This window comes from Phalaenopsis equestris, unplaced genomic scaffold (genome assembly GCF_001263595.1).
Source record: "Phalaenopsis equestris unplaced genomic scaffold, ASM126359v1 Scaffold000154, whole genome shotgun sequence".
Classification (NCBI taxonomy): Eukaryota; Viridiplantae; Streptophyta; class Magnoliopsida; order Asparagales; family Orchidaceae; genus Phalaenopsis; species Phalaenopsis equestris.
In genome coordinates this window covers 988,199-1,011,864 of record NW_018164596.1, presented here as the reverse complement: position 1 = coordinate 1,011,864, position 23,666 = coordinate 988,199, and the positions used below count along the sequence as shown (strand labels likewise).

Sequence of the window (23,666 nt, the reverse complement as noted above, 5' to 3'; positions counted from 1 at the left end):
TCCTTTCAGTGTTTGGCTACAAGCAAACTAGGAAAAGGTGTAGTGGTATTCATCAATTATAATTTTCACAGGCTGCTTTGGAGTGGTTGATTGAAATGTTTTTGAAGTTAGATTTGAATGCATTTTGATCACATGATGCATTTTGATTGGATATGCTGACCAAGCCAATTTGGAAGGAGAGTGGTCTGAAGCATATGTTGGATACCAAGCCATGGAGAGGTTGTGATGGTGATCAAGCTCCTCTGACATTTGTGATAATGATTATGAAATTTTATTTTTTGCAATGATCCAGTCTAAATCCAGTCATGTGTTGGAGATTGTATTAATATTACTTCTCATTCTCAGAAGGCTAATGCAATGAAAGAATGGTTGTAACCAACTAACATACATATCATTATAATGGATTTTTTTCTTCTTTTAGCATCATGTGATTCATTATGAATTTTCATGTCACTTTAACACGCACTAGCAATTCTTCTAGAAATATGAGTTCAAATGATTTTAACTGCTGCCATGAATTTTACAAGGCATGAAATAGTGATTAAACCATTGTCTTGTTCTTAAATTATCAATAGTGATTAAACAATTGTCTTGTTCTTAAATTATCTTTCTTAATTTTTTTTTATTTGCAAGTGGGGTCGGCTATATGAATCCTTTTTCTTCATTGTGTCATGTTGAGCATCATATTTTCATTTAATTCTAATAAATCAAGATCATTTTTTATACAATATGCCCAAATCTTTTTAGGTCTACCTTTGTCTTACAGAACACGAGTCGAATTTAAAATATCTACTCTCCTAATTAGATCATCAGCTGGGCGACGTTTAATGTGACGAAACCATCTAAGACGACTCTCTCTAATCTTGTTAGCCACGGGAGCTACACCAACCCTTTCACGGATACATTCATTTCGCATTTTGGGTGTTGGTTTTGCAAATAAAATACCTTTGTTTCGTGCCGCTAGGATAGTATGGAGTGGCTTTCTTTCGGGATGAAATCTTAAGACTTTTTATTAATGAACTTTCAAGGTATTATACTTGTCCAGAGGGCAATTTAGACTTTATTAGCCAAAGAGCAATTTAATCTTATGTTATTTATTACTGTTGAGTATAAATAGGACTAATATGCTTAGGCTTAGAGTTATGCATGAAATTTTTGTCTTGAGTGTTTCGGGTTGGGTTTGAGAGAGATTTTCCACTTCTCGAATTGTAGGATTTGGGTGAGATCACCCTCTCAAATTATAGATGCTTTTTTTATGTATTCGTGTTGTACTGCTTTGATTTTGGTGTTCGTAAAATAAAATATGGTTGCCCTGATTGCTGTGAGAAATCTATTTCGGATCGTATCAAATTGGTATTAAAGAAAGGGTTAAACCAAATTAGATCTGAGGTGGAGGAATGTTTCCTGTCTTTAGAAGAGAGATTCACGGCCCTGGAAGAAATGATGAAGATCATAGAGTTTCACACAAATTGCCTCCACTCACCGTGGGATCGTGCGATGACGTCGGGAATGTTTGTGAGCATCAACAACTAGAAGGTTTCACATGACATTAGTGTAGCTTCGGTGTTTTAGATGGATCGGGAGCTGTGGCGTTTAGTGAAGAAATCAGAAGCGGACTCGAGTAGCAGCATTTGGAAGAAATAACGCGACAACATCAACAACTAGAAGGTTTCACATGACATTAGTGTAGCTTTGGTGTTTTAGATGGATCGGGAGTTGTGGCGTTTAGTGAAGAAATCAGATGCGGACTCGAGTAGCAGCATTTGGAAGAAATAACACGACATTCTAATTGCTGGAACAAAGGGAAGCAAACGAGCTCAAACAGAGGAGAATGGATTCGAGCGGCAACATCTGGAGGGAATCTTACGACATCGTGAGGTTTGGGACAAGCGACATTAGGCAGTCAGGACAGCGTGCGATTCGGGGTTGGATAAGATCACTTCATAGAACTTTGGCCTGAGATACAGAGACACGATGGGTGGGACTCTGACGAAGGTTTTCATCCAACTGCGTTAATGCTTGTGGCGTGGCATTCTCCCTGGTAAAAGGTGATTCAAAAGTAATGATGGGAACACAACATGTGAAGAAGAGCGAGGGAGTTTCTATGGGACTGATTTGGACTCTACAGTCTTCAGTAATGAGAGAAGATGACAGTGTTTCACGATGACCCCAATTTGTGCAAGACATTGGTGACGTTGAATACTATTTTGAGGGCGGTTCAGGAAGCTGGGTTGAGATTTTTGATCAAATTGCGTAGCATGAAAGAGACATTATACGGAGTTGGTAGAGATTTTTGGGATCGATGAGCTATTGGATGAGTTATTTGAGGCCGTGATATTCTCCAGGATTGACTTGAAGTCAGAGTCCACCAGATTTGGCTGCGACGAAGGATGTGCACAAGATGATATTTTAAGAATGTGAGAGTCATTACGAGTTTTTGATTTAATAGAAAGGATCGCCAAATGATGAGACAACGTGGGAGCCATATGAATTGATCCAGTAGCAATTTTTTTCATGTTGAGAACAAAGTGCCTTTTTGGGAGGGAGTATTGTTACATCGGTCCCTAAGGGCAATTTAGTCTTTATTAGTCTTATTTTATTTATTATTGTTTAGTATAAATAGAGCTAATATGCTTAGGGTTAGGGTTATGCATGATATTGTTGTCTTGAGTGTTAGAGTTATGGTTTGGGAGAGATTTCCTTCCTCTCAAATTGTAGGATTTAGGTGAGATCACCTACCTATCGAATTATAGATGCTTATTTTTATATATACGTGTTGTACTGCTTTGATTTTGTGTTCATGAAAGAAAATGTGTTTGTCCTGTATTCCAGAACGAATCATAAGGCTATTTTTATTTCTAACAAATGATGTGAAATTTCCTTTTTTGTTTTTTTCTTCTTAATTATTGGAATGAGTTGATATTATGATTTATAGAAAGATAAATATTTTATGTGTTCAATAAACTAAATGAGTTGGAGAAAATGCTAAGGAGATTGATAACTTAGGTTTTAAACTTTGGTATTCAGGTAAGAGCCATACTAGAAATGAGGTTGGTGTAATTATAGATAAGAGTTTGAAACATATTGTTGTAAAAATCAACAGAGTTGGAGATAGAATTATAGTTCTTAAAATTATTGTTGATACTAAGATTTTTAATATTATAAGTGCTTATGCTCATCAAGTAGGTTTAAATATAGATTATAAAGATAAATTCATGAATAACTTAGAAGAAATAATACAAATGATACCTGTTGAAGAAAGAATTTTTAGTGGATGAGATTTAAATGGACATGTCGATAGAGTGGTAGAAGATTTTAGAAACATTCATGGTAGCCACGTTAGAAACATTCTTGGTAGCCACGGTTTTGGAGTGATTAATGAAGAAGGTAGAGCTATATTAGTTTTTGTTTTAGCGTACGAATTTGTTATTGCTAATACTTTATTCAAGAAAAGAGATAGACATATTATTACTTATAAGAATGATCTAATAAGACACAAATTGATTATTTTCTTATGAGAATGCAATGATTGTCGAGAATGCAATGATTGTAAGGTCATTCAGAGTGAGGATTTGAGTACTCAACATTGATCATTGGTGATCTTAATATCGTTAATAATAATAAAATATTTAATTTTTATGGTCGCATTAGTAAAAAAGATGTTGAGATGGCTTTAAAGAAAAACAATGATTGAAAGTCTGTAGGACCTGATGCTATCCCAATTGAAGTGTGGAAATATTTAGGAGATTTGGGAGTGTCTTAGCTTACTAAACTGTTTAATATTATTTTAAAAACTAAAAAGACGTCTGAGTGGAGGAAGAGTATTTTAGTCTCCATTTTTTAGAATAAAAGGGATGCGCAAGAGTTTGTCAATTATAGAAGAATTAAGTTGATGTGTCATACTTTAAAATTATGGGAGAGGGTAATTGAACATAGGTTAATTGAGGGTAATTGAACATAGGTTAAGACGTATTACAAAGGTTTCTCATAATCAATCTGGATTTATGCCGGGCAGGTCTACCATGGAAACAATGCATTTATTGAGTGGTTTGATGAAGAAGTTTAGAGATAATAATGAGGATCTACATATGATTTTTATTGATTTAGAAAAAGCTTACGATAAGGTTCCAAGAGATATCCTTTGGAGAGTTATTGAAAAGAAAGGTGTTGATATGACTTATATTCAAGTCATTAAAGATATGTATATAAGAACTGTTTCTTGTGTTCGAAGAGGAGGAGGATTGACCAAATAATTTCTTATTTTTTTTCGTTTACATCAGGTATCGGCTTTAAGCCCATATATTTTTGCTTTAGTTATGGATGGTCTTAGTGGACACTTACAGGAGCATGTACCTTAGTGTATGCTTTTTGCTGATGATATCCTTTTCGTGGATAAGACGAGAGAAAAAACTCAGGAAAAACTTGAATTATGGAGGTGTAGCTTGAAGTATAAAGGCCTTCGTTTGAGTAGAACTAAAAATGAATGCATGGAATTTAATTTTAGTAGTAGTAGCTATAGTGACAGAAATATAACTATGGGTGATCAAATTATTAAAAGGTGTAAATGCTTTATATATCTCGGGTCTATTGTTCAAAGTGATGGTGATATTGATGGGGATGTTATTAGTATAACTTAAGTTGGTTGGTTGAAGTAGAGGATTGCTTTGGGCCTATTGTTTGATAGAAAAATACCGCTTAAACTGAAAGGAAAATTTTATAAGATAGTTATAAGATTAAGATAGTGGTGAGACCTGCAATGCTATATGGCACTGAATGTTGGCCTTTAAAAGAGAAGCATAAAACTAAATTAAGTGTTGCTGATATGAGAATGATTAAGTGGGCGAGTAGTTTAACACTTTTACACAAAATACGAAACGAATATATCCACGAAAGGGTTGGTGTAGCTCTAATGAGGTGTAGCTCCAGTGATAGGGTTGGTGTAGCTCCAGTGACGGACAAAATTAGAGTCATCTTACACATTAAACTCACATTAAACATCGATCATTTGATGATCCGATTAGAAGAGTAGATGTTTTAGATTCAACTTATGTTAAGAAAGGCAGAGGTAGACCTAGGATGACTTGGGCATATTGTATAAAAAATGATTTTCATTAATTATAATTAAATGAAAATATGACACTAAATAGGACGCAGTGGAGAAAAAGGATTCATGTAGCCGACCCCACTTAGTGGGATAAAGGTTTTGTTGTTGTTGTTGTTGTTGTTTTTTTTTCCTTCTTAAACCTGTTTTACATCAGTGGTTCCATCAGCACGACTTTAGCCAGAGAAGTTATAAAAAAAGCTTGATCTTAAAGCCTAGAAAAATTGTGGTTGATTTGGTGGTGGTCAAAATTGCTGGATGTCAAAGATAACGTTGCTAAGTAGAAAGTCATACGTTTGCTTGATGATATGTTGTTGCCTTTGAACAAGTTATAGAGCTTAAACTTGACATGTTGGAAGACTCTTTGCAATGTCATTCATGGTCGTTTTCCAATTCCTAAAAGTGAAAGTTTTTATCTATTAGGAAAGCAAATTAGTTGCATTCATTACCAGTTTATGTTTGAGTGTGATTGTTCTGATTTTTTTTTTTTCTGAGTCGTTTCTGTATTTAAAGTCTTAAAATTTGCCTCTTGTGGCATCTTGGACATTATCACATGTTCACTTATTTCAATTTGATGGATCATATGATTATTCTTAAATAAAATCCAAATAAATTTCAAATACATTGCAATTTAATTATAATTTATTTTATTTTTTGATTGTTTTTGCAGTATCCTAGATCTTTGATACAAACCTGCTTTTTTCCCCTAACATTTCTGTCAATTTTGTTTGGCATTAAGCCAGTTCTTCAACCGATGAAATGACTACCTGCATTATTCAATTTGTTGTGATGGATACTTGTCTGGCACTTCTGATAGAGCAGTTTAAGCGTTGAATTTCTCTTTTATTCGATAATCATCTTCAGTACAACCTAAGAGTTATATTTTATATTTCTTGTAATCTTGTAGGGGGTACTGCTGATAACTTCAGCGCCTATGAAAAATCTTTTGGTTCTTGGCTTGGAGCTCATAATGAATCCTCATTCACTCATGGTCATGTTGGATCTGAATGCTCGGAATGGCTAGATGACCGTCATCGGGAAATATATATGGATAAGAGTAGGGTGTCAAATGGTAGCTGCTTTTCTGCAGAGTTGGACACCACTTTGTGGCCCAATGATGGATCATCTTATTTTTACTCTCCAGATACCACTTCTGTTGTAAAGGAATGCGATGCATTCATTCGAAGCCCCTATGAAAGATATGTTAGACAACTTATCTCTTGTTCAGGAGAGCCTGAAGGGCATTATCCAGCTCAAACAACTTCTAGACAAGCATATGCTCCATCAAATGAGAAGAATGAGTCTGTGTTGAGTTGTGTTTTAAAACATGGGAACTCTGTAATTAAACATGCAAAACTGCACGGAAAAAATGATGATTATGTAGATTATGCAATTGGTATGCAGAATGAGGCTAGCATACATGAAAACGCTGAAGGTAATGAGGGTTTTGTGAAGATGGGCATTTCTAGCGATGCAACACAGAAAAACGGAGGAACTCCAGATTATTCTTTACAAATAAAAAATTTGTTGTCAGGCAATAGCTCAGCTATAGAACAGTCCATTGATTCTTTACAGGCTGTAAAATTCGGGTTTAAAGTTGGTAACTTGAGCTGTTGCAATGCTACTAACTCTGAAAGAGGTATTTTTATACCTGATGATTCCACGCGAGCCACTGAAGAAATACCTGATCATCTAAATGTTGCTGTGGATTCTCCATGCTGGAAAGGTGCTTCAATGTCTCGTTGGTATCCTTTTAGTCCTAATGAAATCTTACAGCCTCTGGTCAATACTTTAACCGGTGATAATGATGAGTTGGTTCAAGGTCCGAGATCTCTAAATATTCTGTCTGATATTGATGGCACTTTTGCTTGCAATGGGAATGGAAAGGATATAGATTTGCCTCCAGTTACTGATTTGTCAGGTTCTGATCTGAAGTTTCATGATTGCGTGGAAAGAGAATCAAATCCTGCCAAAGTAGAGAGTGGAATGGAAATTAAACAGCATGATATTCATGGGGAACACAATAATGTGCTAAATGAACAAGTAAGCGTTCCACAAGGTATTGATGATCATGTGAGGCAAGTAAGTCAAGTAGAAAGTAATGTTTGGAATGCTGGCTCTAACACTAGCGAGACAATACCTGCAGTTCGAAACTCGGATTTTGTTTTTAATCATATATCTACTTCTCCAAATAGTTCCGCTGGCTCAGACCCGAATGCTAGTAATGGTGAAATGAATTTATCATCTCTTAATGCTGTTTTTCCTGCTAAACCTAAAAATCCAGTTCCATCAGCTGAACCTAAAAATCCAGTTCCATCAGATGCCCCTAGCAAATGCTTATCCCAAGGGCAAGATACCAGAGTTATTGTTAAGGCAATGCTTAGTTTATCAGAAGTTCTGCTGTGCCATTATCGCAATGATGATGACGCTTTGGAGGAATGTGATCTTAAGCCTATGCAGCAAATTATTGACAATCTTGAAGCCGTCATTTTGCTAAAGAAAAAGGTAAGCCTTGCCAACTATTCTGTGGTTGATTTATTTGAATTGTTAAGGACACCATGCATCATTAAGTTGTTGAAGTTTCATGTGTGGATATATTTCAAGAAAAATGCAATGCTTCTGTGATGTTAAGAGTTAGAATATCTATGAATAACTGTTGGATTTGAAAATTTGAGGTTTTGGGACCATTTCTAAGAATGTTTCTTGGACTTTATGTCATGCTGTTCCACCTTTTACGTACATTATTTAAATTTTGCGGTGTCATATCTTCTATAATCCAAATATAACATATAATGCAAGAACATTAAAATTTGCAATGATCAATTGATTATTTTTAGCATCGTTTAGATTTATACATCAACCATAGTTCTATTTTGGCTATAGCGAGCTTTGATGCTGACAACAACTGTTCGGCATTGGTCTTTGATCGGTGATCAACTTCTAAAAGTTCAGTCTTGATTATTTTGCACACGGACACACGGAGGCTCATAATCTAAAGCATTGACTTGAGCTTTCAGTGGTGCAAATGTAACGGTCGTTAGTTTCATTTTGATGCATTAATTTAAATAGATAACCGAATGTAATTGTTCTTCTAATCTATTTTTTTATGCTCAACACTTTCAACCTGATCTGTATCCCCTAATGAATCTCATATCAACATAATGAATCTCATGTCAATATGATTTGTTTTTTGCATCTTTCCGTTGAAGTTTGTTGTGGCATCTTAATAATGGCTTCTCTTGCTAGCAAGAGATATTTTTAGTGGCACACGGAATGATTCTAGTGTTTAGCAGTTCACTTGTTGGTGGTTGTGCCTGTAATTGAGCATTTCACATGGGTGTTTTTGATAATTTGAAGTGTTAGTTTTATTTTGTGATTAGAATTTAGGAGGTTTATGCGGTCCTTCGTGGATGAGAACTGCAAATTAATATAGGATGAGTATAAATTGTTGTCAGACAAATGCAAAAATATGACAAATTATATTGACAATATTTTAATTTACTTACTAAATACATAACTACTATGAAGAACAAATATGATCATAAAGATGCAATGAGGGCCAGTTGATTCAAATTCTTAATATATTACCAATCTTGGATATCTTTAACAATGATGAGAAAGAATGAATTAGAGGCATTGATGGTCTAACCTGTATGGAATTAATACAACTGCTGGAGGAGCAGGCATAAGTTGAACTCGACCTTCACGAACAATCCATCGTTGCACGTATCTCCTTCCTTAGAAATCATTATCCTTGGATTTTGTGGAGTAGAGACGCTTCAAGAGAGGTGGGGATGAAATGGATTTGTTGCTACTTTTCACACTTAGAATTTACTTATAAAATCTAAAAATTTAAATACTGCATAATTAAATGTGCTAATAGAAACGGAATATTTAACAAGTAGTATTCGAAGCTAAATAATAAATCAAGTATTCTAAAACAAATGTTGACATCTGATCAGGATGAATTTTGGTGAATGGATTTATGATAAAACTTGTCATGTGAGTATGCAACTTGCATGCATAAATACTAATGAGTTACTGCAGCACATAAGCTTTCACTATATTTAATAAACAACAAAGTAACTAATCAATGTTATTACAGAGATATATGGCCGATCCAGGAATGACTTGGTGCTAAAATGTGAGTTTTTGTTATTTAGACATGATTAAAATAGTTTAGTCAACAATCTATAGCACAAAACTACTTTATGTAAATCACCACAATGATTTTTAGTCCGAGCAATTAATAGATAACTAAGAGCAGCGCAAGAAATAAAATCTAAACTATAGAGAACTTGGAGCACTAAAATATATTTGTGGTTTGGCCCCACTTGATCTATATCCATGCTTAGACCTCTGCTCATGAAAGACTCCCACTATCTTGAGATTACCACCGAAACCCTACCTCTTTCATGTCTGTTGACATTTTCATTCATTCTGCCCTCAACTCAATTATCAATAAATCTAGTTGGATAAATCATGGAGAATAGACCTTCAACAAAATAGTTTGGATCTTGTAATTTATAAGCCTCACTCAAATCTATATCATCATTACATGCTTGTTGGTTTTAACCATCTTTCTTCTTCTAGGAAACATTCGAATATCTTTAAACTTATATTGTTATATGATTAAGCCTATTTATAGGAGTATATTTGTGAAAATCTAGACAAATAAGTTGGTAATCATCATAATTATCCAAATAACCTCACAGAAATGAAGTTATGACATTGATATTCTTTATTAATTCTAAAAAAACTCACAAACTTTAAAATCAAATGAAATATGTTCTCTTCAACTTAAAAGAGTTATTCATTGATCAATATTACCTTGTAATCATACATGTTAACTCAGTATGGTCACTACCAATCGTCACACCCCAACTGACTCCCCCTAGAGTCAAACAGTAATGTAGTAGAGGTGGAAAACTCAGGCAGAGAAAAATTCCACTAACACTCGTTCTAACTTGTAGAAATCAAGACTTAGTAGTCGGGGAATTAGTCTTTCTCGATCATCACAAATTTAAACAATCCAATTCAAGTTACTATTCATTTATAACTCCAACACAGAGGAAGCGTGTATAATAATTTAACAAATTATAATAGAGCTACTAAAAATTAAACATATAAAAAATATATACCCAAAAATGATCATAACTTTTTTCAAACTTTATAAACAAAAAACTATACAAAAGCTCACCTACCCAATTTGCCCTTTAACTCCTTACCACTCCTTGAGGAATAATAACAAACAAGGGTAAGCTATAAATTCAATGAAATGACCAGTGAAATAAGATTTCAAAGACGGAAAGAAAATAATATAAATGCTCAACTATGGTTTGTATGGGTGACATCAATACATTATAAACATGATTTAATTATATGAAATATGTAAATAATGATATAAAAGTAGTAAAAAGGACACACTATAATAGACACATATTTCATTCATCCCTTTCGTAATCATATGAATGTATTTACTTGCTTCATACTTATTGTATGTTGTCTTAGAACTGTCACATGTAATTGCATATGCTTTTGTTTAATTCTTTTTCTATATCGTCATTCAACCTATCGATTATAACAACTATTGATAAATGTATGATATTTCTCAACATATCAATTATCAATAGTCTTGATATCAAAATGTCAGTTTTAGTTGGGGTTGTAATTGAGCCAACTTGAACAAGCTTAGGCTGGGCTTTTGTCTGTCTCGTTCGAAACTAATTTTGTTTGAAAATGACTCGTGTTCGAAATTGCTCGTAAATAGTGTGTTCGTGTTCAACTTCATTGACATATTCTTGTTTTTGTTTGGCTTGTGTTCCACTCGAAATTGACTCATTTAAATTTATTAGAAAATTAGATGTAAGGTGTTGAATTCGAACCTGTACCTTTTTTGTGCAATAAAAAGAACAGAACCACATTACCACACGAGCTATAGTAATTTAAATTTAGATATAAATATATATAATATGTTATGATTTAAATAATATATATAATTTTCTTATTTAGAGCTAAAATGAGTTAAACAAGATCGAACAAAGGTTATTCGCATTCAACTCGTTTATAATTTAAGTTTAAAAAATTTATTTGTGTTCGACTCCCTTAACGAACAATTTGAATATGAGTTACTTGACAAGCCGAACATGAGTTGTTCACAAACAATGAACTTTTTTGACAACCCTACTTCCAACATCAATATTAGGAGTAAAAAGTACTAGAATTTCTCTCCTCCATCATCTTACCTGCACATTTCATCAATATAATAATCTACTTATCACAACATTTGTGTTATTCCCTTGATCATTTTATCCGTTAAAAACCATTTCTCAAATGCATTTATAATTTTATGAGAGCACCTCCAAATGATTCATTTAATGAACATGCCCAATAATATAATAAAATCCATACAATTAGTAATGTCAACTCAATTTTTTTCTTTAACTTATGTAGGTAATCAACAATGTACAAAAATTTTTAAAATCAATTTCTTATCAATGTATCACACATTAATCCTGCAGAAGGATTTTCTTATTAATTTATTACATGATTATTTTATCTGTTTTGATGGGACAACCTCACAATAAGTGTTTCCAGGTTCGCCTTATGTTCACCATTCAGTGTAAATTGCCTGGAATTCACGATTTGTAGAACAACAACAACAAAGCCTTAATCCCACTACGTGGGGTCGGCTACATCAATCCTTTTTCTCCATCGCGTTCTATTTAGTATTATATTTTCATTTAGTTCTAATAAATTAAGATCATTTTTTAAATTCACGATTTGTATTAAAGAAAATTCTAAATTTAACCTATTGCAATTTCTCAACAATATTAAATAATTTTTACCTCAAGTAGGTTTTCCATATTACATTCTATCACTTTTAAGGTTCAGTTTTTATTTATATTATTCAGCTTTTGTCATTCCTAGCAAAAGAAGGAATTAAATGGGTTTTTTTTGCTTAATTAAATTTAGTGGAAGTCGTTATATGAAGTAAATATATAAATACATATATTTACATTACGTCTTACCTAATCATCTTTGAATTTTCTCAGATGGCTGAAATTTCATTAATTTGGTTTTCGTGTATAAGAATTCATATGTATGTTCAAATATAAATTATCTTTCCTCCCAAAATTTACCCCTCAAAAGCTTCGATTTTCCCTTCCAAAATCCCAACCGAGAGCTGTAGGCAGCAGTTCGCCGTACCAGGCTCGAGTACCTGCTCCTATTTTGCCCGTGGTCGGGCGCAAGGGTTACGAGAAAAGGAGAATTTAGGAGAAGTAAAAAAGCTGCTTGGTTAACTTAGATGTTATATAACTATCCATGTACATTTTAAATTTACCTCCTCAAATCCATCTCTTTCCTTTCCGTTCATTTCCTCCTTTTTCTTTTATTTTCTCCTCTACTTTTGTTCTCCTTGGATGTAGCCGGTGAGCAGCAGCTGTTCTGTATCCCGTCAACCACCAATGACAGGAAGGAGCATTGACAAATAAAAATCAAGGCCCCATGATGCGAGCCCGCGCCATGTGCATAACTATTTGAGAACCCCGCGCCACGGGGGATCAAACCCGTAATTTGGAGAGATTTACAATGTACCCCGCCAACCAACAGGCCACGGCTTGCGACGCACACACACACAGATATATATATATATATATATATAATCAGTGATAGGTTCTAGAGCAGGCGAGGTATGAAGAAACTCTCTTTCCCCCACGATAGGAGGTTCCAAAGACGAGGGAGTTACAATTGGGGATTGAATGGTTGTCATATTGCCTGTCTGATCAGGAGAAGATGGAATCACAACCTCTAGCGGAGCTGTTTGCTTTTTTGGTCTGAGTTAAGGGTGTAGATGGTGATATTGAGAACTGGAGTGTCCGAACATACGACAGTTTGAACAATACGACGGAAAATGTTCAATCTCTACCTTATGCCAATATCTCTGATGTTGTGTGTCCAACCAGATTTCCTCAGAAACGGGTGAAGTGATGACTCTTTCAACAAGTACTCTGCTTCAGAAGGACGTGACAAATTAAAAGTAAGAATGCCCGTCTTGAGTGACTTCCTATACGCAGATGCAATAGAGTACAATATTTTTTGAAAAAAATAATGAAATTTCAAACCAGACAGATGAATCCAAACCGGAATGATTGTCGGTTCCGTCTGTGGGTCAAAATCCATAGACCATTTCAAAATCTTCATTGCTCTGTTTTCAATTCATATTATCCTTCTAGAAAATAAGTGTATGTAAACTTCTTCGTTGTTTATTTGAATGAGAATGTGTCTCTCATCTAATAATCCAATTTTCTATTATCCAACAAGGAGCATAAGTTCAAATTCTTTGCGAATGAGCCCCATTTTGGGATGACCATATAGAAATTTCCCAACAAGAAGCATAAGTTCAAATTCTTTGTGAATGAACCCCATTTTGGGATGATCATATAGAAATTTTCTAACCAAATTCAGACGACAGGAGGAAGCAAGTTGAATACCTTCAGCTTCTATAAAAAAGATGGCAGACTTCCCATTCTTTCTACCAAGTTTCTTGATATCCTTCGTCCACTCAAACGAAGGAGTGAAAGATTTTGATGTGCCTGAAGCGTGGACACTCGCAAGGGCAGCTACATACGATTTATCTGAAGCCATCATCAAGGATAGGTGCCACATTTAGAGAAGAAAGCAGGCGAGGAAATAAACGTGTCGAAATAGCTGAACGACGCGGTGAGAGAGCAATCGCTATCGCGAGCAGCGTGAGGTTGAGCCGCGGAATATGCGAGCAGCGAGACGGGCTGCAGTGGAGCAGAAACGAGCGCAGAAACACGTGAGCGGGAGACGACCCTCATCTTAGAGGAACGAGGGAAACGAAGAGTGCGAAGACAACGAGAGGGAAACACGCGAGCGAGGAAACACGCGAGCGAGAGAGAGAGAGAGCGAAGCCGTAAACTGTTGCTAGGGTTCGCCAGGCGAAACCCTAGTAGAACCGAGCGAGGAAGGCAAAAATCTTCTACTTTCTCGAGTTATGTGCTTCCAATATATGGTTCTAAATACCTCCTAAACTGAGTCATTATGGCTAGATTTCCGAAATTTGGCTTCTTTTTGTTATTGAGTTATTGGCTTTGAATGTTATAACCCATTCATGCATCATAGTTGTGCATTGCATTAACCTATCAAAAACCACTTTTTGGTCATATTCTCCCAACATTTTTAAAAGTTTTACTTTTATTTATACAGGATTTTTCTTTTGGTTTTTTCTCCTAAACTGACTTAAGCTTTTTGCTAGTCACAAATGGATGCCTTTTGCACTAAGTTGGTTTTCTTACTAATGGCCAAGAGTAATATCTTGACTACATCCTAACTTTTTTGAGATCTCTTTCATTTTTGCCTTTTCTTTAATTTTAGTAATCAATATTTAGTTTGGCTTGTTGAGAATTTTCTATGATCATACTTTTTGTGGGCAGGAAACATATGAAATTACCAATGACATGAGGTAAACATAATAGGGCCACAATATATTTTTAAGGTATGTCATCTTTATTATCCAGGGACTGAGAGATATGGGATTGCCATAAGATAATAGACTATAGCTATCGAGTGTAGATGAGAAGCTTGGCTAAGTTAATGCTGTGAACAAGTCAAGTCAAATCAAGTTAGCACCATACCTCAGCTTGAGCGTGATTAATTAATCAAATTCATACTTGAGCTCAAGTTTAATTCTACGAGTTTGAGTCGGCTCACGAGCCAAGTCATTTATTGTTGAAGTAGAAAATAATTTTGATTCAAGCTAATGTTTTAATAAGTTGAAAATATGAACGGTAAATTAGAGAAAAAATAATATGAAATCACTTGATATATGAAAGCGAGAAATAATTGTTCAATATTTTTAATAATTTTATGCTTAAGCACTTGAATTTTAATAAATTTTACGTATACTGATGGTAATATTCTTTCAATGTGCCAGCTCATAATCTAATGAGTCTAGTTGAGATTGGCTCAAGCTTGACTTATTAGCTCCAAGCTCAGCTCACTGAATTTTATCTACCTAAGCGCAAGCATTTTCACTATTCAACTTGATTCAATTGCACTCCTAGGCCAAGGATGACTTAGAATATTGCTATAGGGGTGGTTGCTCATCGAAAAACATAAGCACTGCCCTAATCAGAAGGTATGGATCGAGAGGGATTTGGCCATCAAAACAGAGGTAGAAGTAGAGGGGCTATAGTTTGTGAATCAAGTAAACAAATTGGGGTATTTTTAAACCTTGAAGTGATGGATTGTTTTCAATGATTCTTATTGGCAAGTTGGTTTGAGTGGCTGAGATTTACTTTTAAATTGTCATGAGTTGTGGAAGATGATTGCTTAAAGAGAAGATGAAGTTCCTTGCTCAAATTGCTCTTCAATGGCCATAGGAAGAGTGTTTGGAAAATGGATAGAGTTCTAGGATTTCTAGTGTCATGAAATATTGATGGCAGGAGTTGAAGTAAATTTCTCCTATGAAAGGTCAACTGGATGAGCATGCGAAGCCTAGCTTATAATTTTACTCATAAATTTTACGTGTTCCTTTGCAAACTCTAGCTCTGCCTTTGTTGAGATTGGTTTGTTATATGAATGGAGCCAAGCTCACGCAAGCTCAACTTAGCTACTTCCTGAAACGGGTTCGCATGGAATAGAATTAATTTCATATGCTCTACTCGCTATTTTGAAATTGATTAAATGGAATGTTACTTGCTGATAGACCATAGGTAAAACCTTTTGTGCTATTTTCTGTCTCCTGTTTTCCTAAGTTGCTTGATGGGTGGATAAGAAAAACGGTAATGTGATTGAGAATGAATTCACCATGGTTTTGCAGGTTTAACGATCCATTCAGGATGTTGTACTGACATTTATTATTTTATAGGCTTCATTGGTTTAAAAACTACATGGTTTTCTTGGTGGATAAGTGGCAATTGACAAGGATTATGGTTGCTGTTTGAATTAATTCCAGTCACAAAAAAAGAATCAATTCTATTTTGTGGATTTATGCATAAGTTGTTTGATTACTCTATCACTATGTAGGATTCTTGGTAAAAAGTTCTCAAGGACCTTGTGCAAATAATGTGTAGCTTGTAGAACCAGTTGAAAGAACATATATGCATTTGTAGTATGATTTAAAAAGATTGTAATTTAATACACAACTGCCTATGCTTATGTTCTCACCCCCTTTTGTTTTGATCAGAAGTATAGCTTTCTCAATGTCTGCCCTTTTTTAAATCCCCTTTTTTAGGTCCCCATTGCTTAAAAAAAGCAAAAGAAGAAAGAAAAGACTAAAACATGGGCAAAAGCTATGAAGAAAAAGTAATCGTAGCTTTGAAGATATTTATATAATAAGGTCCTCGTAACATAAATAAGAGTGATTTAAAGTAAATCAAATTATACTTGATCCGAGAATATGTACGATAAAGATTTTATATAAAAACCCTCATCACCAAACCAGAAGAAAAAATCAAATTTATTTTATTCTCGTTTCAAGAGACCTTTTCTGACGATGCATCCTCATGGTCAGTAACATCCTGGGTGAATGCCTAGGAAGACTCACGATAAAATATGTTGTATTTATTTTAAATTAGTCTTTTGGAACATAGAAGGCCAAGGATATTTTTAATGATTCTAATAAGGAAAATTCTATCATCAGGGGAAAAACTAGACCACTAGAAAGATGGTGAATTACTGTAATATGACAGATAGATGACATTGAGTTGAGAGGGCCTACGGTACACATCTCTACAAAGATTCGATAAGGGAAACAATTGTGCCAAATGAGGAATATCAACAGGTAGGTGGGAGAAAAATCTAAATATGTAGAGGTAGTTTGGTCGGGGCTCTATGGACCCATGCTGCCAGACTATTAAGACCCAGATCTATTAAACTGTGAAGGTAGTCGACCCAACCCAGCTGGGGGATCACTTCGTTAGTAATTATTGTGTTGCATCGTCCAAAGCCATCCAATAGATTTGAAGTTCAAGGAAAGAAACGTCTAAGCAGTTATAACTCTTACTTGATAAAAAGAGAATAGGGATCATACCTATTAAGAGTACGGATATGAAACCTATTAGAAGGGAGTGGAAACAGATTACTTAGCTACGAAGATAATTTACCCTACAAAAAACTTATTTTCTTGTGCGGATTAGGAAAAGCTCAAACATTCTATACCACGCTAGATAGTCACCTAATCATATAAACTAAATACTGAGCCGGTCAGATTGGAAAGCATGAATACTTTTCTTGGGTGATGCAGTTAGCTTAGACATACTAAACGTGGAGACCTTATTAACATGGTTGGGGGGTAATATCCATACACTTATGGTCGTTTTAAAACTGGTCTAAAAGCCATGCAAGAAAGTAACTGCAGAAAATAAAATAATTGATCTTAAATATTGAATATTTTAGTTCTAAATTTTGTCTGATGATACAAATTTTATAAAATAAAATTTTATAACAACGATTTTATCCAAATGAGCCTAGCCATGATCGTATCCGGACAAACCACAGACAAAAAATTAAAAGAGTGAATCCTATGCAAAGTGCTGAAAAATAAACATTCAATATAAAAGAATAAGAGGCCAACAACTTCGTTGGGCTAGCTACAATCCTAAAAAAGAAAAAGGGGGCCGGGTTCTGCATATATGTGTCTGATCTTAAAATCATACAACGAAGATATAATATGGAATTAAGGTATGAGGTCAAGCAAACAAATTGTGGCCGTCTTCGCATGATCTGAAACTTATACTGGTACCTTATTTTCAGTGCTTACTCTCCTAGGGGACTCAAAGTACATATGAAAGTCTAAAAATAAGACTCGACCTGCAAAAAGATGTTAGCACGGGTTATATAATACAATGTGTAAAATGATTATATCCTTCGGACAGAGAGCTAAGCAACACCTGTAGAAAATGTGTTGGTCAAAATCATAACTAAGCTCATCTCTTTTGGATACAATGCCTTGCAATAAAAATCTGCCATAAATATATTAGTGTCCAAGTCTCACACATAGTAAAGCATGTAAAAAGTACTCAAGAGTGTGCAATAGCCAACACCAGCCAAAGAACAATAACTATGCACAAAAAATCTCTAACTACATCCTAACTAAAATTCTAAATAGGAATTAAAGGTGTTGTCTATCCAACATCTAAATACAAGACGTGCGATGCGTGGGCTAAGGGGTCTTCTCATATGATTCTAATGGGGTCACAATGCTAGCCCCACCTCGAGCATTTTAATCAATTAACCCTCGCCACAATTAGGGGTGTAAATGAGCCGAACATGAGCGAGCCCAAAGCTTGTTCGTGTTTTAGCTTATTTAAAAAATTTTATGTTCAAAATGAACTCTTGTTCGTAATAGTTCGTGAATAGACTTGTTCATGTTTGCTTTGATTTATGTTGGAATATGTTCCTATTAGCTCGTGTTTAATTCAATTTTGAGCTACATAAACTTGCATATTTTATTTATTTCAGTTCATATTAGTTAGTTTGATTTGATTTTGAGCTACGCAAGCTTGCATATTTTATTTATTTGAATTCATTTGACCCCAGATAAAAAATTCATTTTAAAATATTTTAAATTAGTAAGAATTCTGAATTTTTTCCACTTTCTATTCAAGGGCCGAAAAAAAAAGGGAAAACTAAACAATTTAATTTTCATTTTTTACATTTATATAGGAAATCCAATCGTAATTCCTTTTTACATGGGTGATGTCGGATTAATATAAACAAACGACGAAATTGAAGTGGACGGAATTGTGGGGTAAATTGAAGTGGACGGAATTGTGGGGTAAATTGTCGGGGCGCTTACATATATACCACCTGTTTCTTATGTATATTACATATAATATCATAGCAAAAAAAAAAAGAAGGGGCGGCAGTACTTGCAATTTTTTGGGAAAAAACTCACAACATTTATCGCCAACCTAAGTCCCAACCCTAATCTATTTATTTCATATAAAATTCATAAATCAAAAAATGATTCTGATTAGAGACATTTACACACATACCACCCAAATATTATTTATTTTGATATCTAACACCTAAATTTATATTTCTATAACTATACCACCCAAACAAGTTTTAAAAATAATAAAATTTAACATTATTAAGACATATAAAAAATAATATATATATATATATATATATCATTATTTAATTATTTCGAGCCAAAACAGATCAAACACAAACGAACAAACCTTTGTTCGTGTTCGTCTAGTTTATAAATCGAGCTCAAAAAATTTTTCGTGTTTAGCTTGCTTGTTTAATGAACAAATCGAACACGAGCTATTTAACAAACTGAACATGAACTATTCACAAACAATGAGCTTTTTTGATATCCATAGCCACGACAAGTGGCGGAGGTTAGCCCAAGTCTATGCTTGAACTATCCTACAAGATTTGGTTGTGATAGATAATTCATATTGCTCGACCGAATAAACTAATAGGCAATGCTCATTTTCCTATTATAACTACATATCAAATTAAGGGTAGTTGAAGCCTCGCCACAAACGTTCGGACTCATGCAACCCAGGCTTATAGAAGGAAAACAAATGTTTCACTGGTACAGAATAAAACACTTGGTGCATGAAAAAACACTATGCAAATGAAGTGTGTGTGAAGCTTGATAAATGCAACAAAGACAATTTAAAGCAATAAAGACATCACATAAGTGAGTGCAACAAGTGCGAACTCTCAATCCAATCATACAATGAGTCATACAACACACGCAAATGTGATCCTAGACCGGAAGGGTGGCACTGCGGGACTATGTAAATGTTCAAATTGTACCCCACCTTCCATGTTATAAAGGACGGCAGGTACGACATTGTTAAATACCAAACATGCAACAAAGACACAATAAATATGTGACACAACATAGGTTCAATGACATGCAAGAGACAAGTTAAAAGACGAAATGCAGACACAGTCTTGAGTATTGGCAGGGCGTCAGCACTTTTCTTCATGCCTCACCAGGAAGTCTACAAAAGGCGAAAAATGAAGAGAACCAGCTTACTCAAAGTCACATCAACGAGTGACGGAACTGACGTAAGCCCAACCATTTAGTCGGGCTAGGCGGAATCGCCACCCATGTGGAAGGATGTACCAATATTTCAGGAGAAGTAAGTTCCTAGGTCGGCCATCTATAGAGATGGAAAACCCACCTATTCGGGATAACCATACTCGGTCGAAAGACTTTGACCAGATGAGCCAAAGTAGGCGACCATCCTTATGGAAGGGTGTATTAATGACGTAAAGGGAGCTTATTATGTTTCCTGACATCAGATGATAACTCTAGTTCAGTCAAATTTGGTGCCGACTAATCGACAGGTGTCCTATATTCACCGCACAAAGCATAAAATGGAAAATCAACCACCCGATGCTACAAAACAAGGGCAGGCGTCCCTATAAGTCCCAATATCAGCTACCTAAGGTTGGCATTTCAATTCATGAGAGGAGACCACACTATTGTGGTCCCGTCAACGGAAATACAACACAATACCAAAAGTAGAGGCAAACGCTGTGATGTCAGGATTGGCATCACGACATTGGCCCAAGTAAAAGCAAAGGCCACTCGAGGCTGCGTAGTTGAAACAAAACCGCGGCCCAATTCCACGAACTGATACTATGCCAACGAAAAAGCAGCATCTATTGCCAATTGAAATTGAATCAAGTGGCTCTGTGCCATCGCGGAGGCGAGACGTATGGCTACTCTCTGGGCGAGGAAATGACGAGCCTATTTCATACTAGAGAAAGGGGAAAGTAGTGTCGAAATGCCCAAAAGACGACACTATAGCACCGGGGCAAGCTAAGGCTTTATGTACACACAGGCGCTCAAAGAAGCAATGGCTAAAGGAAATACAAGGAATCTAACCTTGGTATTCTCTAAAAGCAATCTAGCCTAGTTCGTTTAAAATAGAAGCTAAGGTTATTTCCTAAAAAAGAAAGATATACAAAGAAATAAATTTCACTTACGCGAAGTCTGATGAAGTCCCTTGGCTCAAAGGCTTTCAGAAGAACTCCTTAAACACCTCTGGATGTGGGAAAAACCACCGTCGGCTAAGCAAGCTCGGCTGAAATTGGAAAAGATTGAGAATAAGGCGTGGAGGGAAGTTCATACGTCAAAACCTAAGGAAAAGAGGGGCATTAGCTTACTGATCTCAGAAATCTACTCGGGAACAAAATGCCAACTTTTTAACTTCCAAAAGTTAAACCCTGGGCTACCTTCATCCAACCGACAAAATGGTGCGACGTGGCTCAAGGCTTGATGATTTCGGTCGGGCGCTGTGGTGCTCTATGGAGGCACCACGACGCTTGCCATGTCGGCCAGCCATCACGACGGTCGTCCTGTCAGGTGCCTCCTTCGAAACTTATGTCATTAAGCGCCTCAGTGTTGTGGTCAGGGCGACGCAACGCTGTTGTAGTGTTCGGTGGCGCTATAGCAGGGTACCGCGGTGGTGAAGGAATGTCAAATATTCGATCCCTTGTCAACTCCTGGCAGTGGCACGAGGAGCCGCGATGCTGCGCCTAACGTTGCGGCGTCGTCCATGTATTTGTCACCTGTCGCGATTTGGGGCTTGTGCGAGTCACATAAAAGTGGTCGAAGCTCCCAAAGTGAGGAATATGATGTAGACCATAAATAACATGTAGCATATCAAATAAATATAACAACAACAACAACAACAAGAACAAGTCTTTATCCCAATAAATCGGGTCGGCTACATGAATCATTTTTCCTCCATTGTGTCCTATTGAGTGTATCAAATAAATATTTGACAGAAAATATGCATCAATTTCATTAAATTCAAAAGTAGGGGTTACAAAAACCCATAAGCGAAGGAGACACCTGACACGTCCCATATTGTTAAAAGGAAAATACATTTATGAGTAGAAAATGGGAAGAGTGATCACACGATCCTAAGGATTAGGCAGCCATTCGCCTCCGACTAGGTCATCGTTCTCCTCTCTGCCTGCTCCTCCCTTTGGGTTGTAGTCCCAAGGGGGATGCTGGAGGGCTCTTTCCCATCTCTCATAAGCGTTCGCGTGCCAGTCGGCCAACATATCTTGTTTCCTCTCGATATTCTGCAGCCTAAGAATGAGGTTTAATCGCCTCGTGAGGTAGTCCAACATGTTGAGGTTGGCGATTTCATCCCTCAGCTTGCAAAAGTGGTGGAACTCAGGGGCGCGGCGAAATTCCTTCTGATGGGCGAGTCAAGCATGCATACCCAAGGACCTCCAAACTCTGGAGGCCTTTGATGTGGAGCTAGCCTCAAATGTCTCATCACTAAAATAGCTATTCGGGGAAGGGGCAATGGGTACAACAGGGCACTTGTCTCGCCACACGAGCATGTTGACATGGCATCTCAGGGAAGGATTTATAGAAAGGAGAGGAGCAAATTGAGACGACAGGGCATCGTTGTCGAAAGTCAACTTTACGGAACAGTTAAGGTTTGTCTCTTATTTATTGACTCTTGGACTCTGCGGCGCCATACCCGAATAACAACTCTTTCCGGTGACCATAAATATCATTTTAGGTGGGGAGCCCAGTATCAGTGCCCAACACTCCCCCACTCGTGGCTTCAGGGCATTAAACCCTTATTGAATATCGTTGAATGTGCATGATTGCGCCTAGTCCTAGCGAGGCAGCGTCTTTAACAATGGTTGTTGACGGTAGATGTGTGTCCAATCGATTGCTAGGTCATGGCGCCTAGCATCGACGTCGCTGCAGTGTGTGCCCAAAATGAACCTTTTCTTCCGGCTAGGTTGATCGTGCGTGCATAATCCCAGGAATACTTCAGAAAGACCTGAAGACTTCATAATGGGCTAAAATCGATGCCAACAACTTACATAGGTAGATTGTTTTATACTTGTAGCCTTTTCTATGCGAATGACTATTTCTTTTAATTTATTTGTTTCTGAATATGCAAATGAATATTAGTACCTTTATTGTTATTTAAATGAATAATAAGAGCCTTACCATTGGTTGTTTACTACTTAGTTTTCAAGGCATAGGTTTAAATATGTGTGGTTTTTGTGCTAAAACAAGTTTTAGTTGGACTTGTGTTTATTTTGTCATTAATAAAATAATGAAAAATATTACTATCCTTAAAGACGTTATAAAAAAAAGGGGAAAGAGAGTTTGTGTAAGTATTGCCATTTTTGGAACAAGTTTATGTTTGTTGTCTGCACGGAATTCATTTCTGTGAATTTAATGAATTAACGGCTGTAGAATTCTTCATTCAGCTCGCTCTTAACATTGTTCTTTTCTGATGGAATCTAAATTTAACTTTTCTTTTATCGTACCCAGTCCAAGTGGTATTCCACGGTTCTCACATAAATAAAGGGATTGATGGCACTAATAATAACCATATGAAACTCGGTGTCTATAGCATGAAGATCCTTTTTCCATCTTTTTTTGGGCCCTTGTGTCCTTTTTTTTCATGTACGTCCTTTTTATTTTCGCAGGAAGCCTATACATGATTTGGAGTACCCTGGGATGCGTCATTTTTTATCGTGTTTCCTCTCTCACTTTATATATATATATAGG

General features: G+C 36.0%; 2 protein-coding genes across 2 annotated transcripts in view; both read left to right on the top strand.

Annotated features, from left to right (window-relative positions):
* The window catches only part of LOC110021967, an 11,923-nt gene extending 4,450 nt beyond the window's left edge, over positions 1-7,473 (top strand). The window contains exons 2-3 of the mRNA XM_020720706.1: positions 6,009-7,411; positions 7,462-7,473. Of these exons, the coding sequence (XP_020576365.1) occupies positions 6,009-7,411; positions 7,462-7,473 (1,415 nt within the window). The remainder of the gene's footprint in view (positions 1-6,008; positions 7,412-7,461) is intronic.
* Positions 7,400-23,666, top strand: part of LOC110021971 — a 17,887-nt gene continuing 1,620 nt past the window's right edge. Inside the window, exon 1 of the mRNA XM_020720712.1 lies at positions 7,400-7,606. Coding sequence (XP_020576371.1) covers positions 7,478-7,606 — 129 coding nt within the window. The 5' untranslated portion in view covers positions 7,400-7,477. The remainder of the gene's footprint in view (positions 7,607-23,666) is intronic.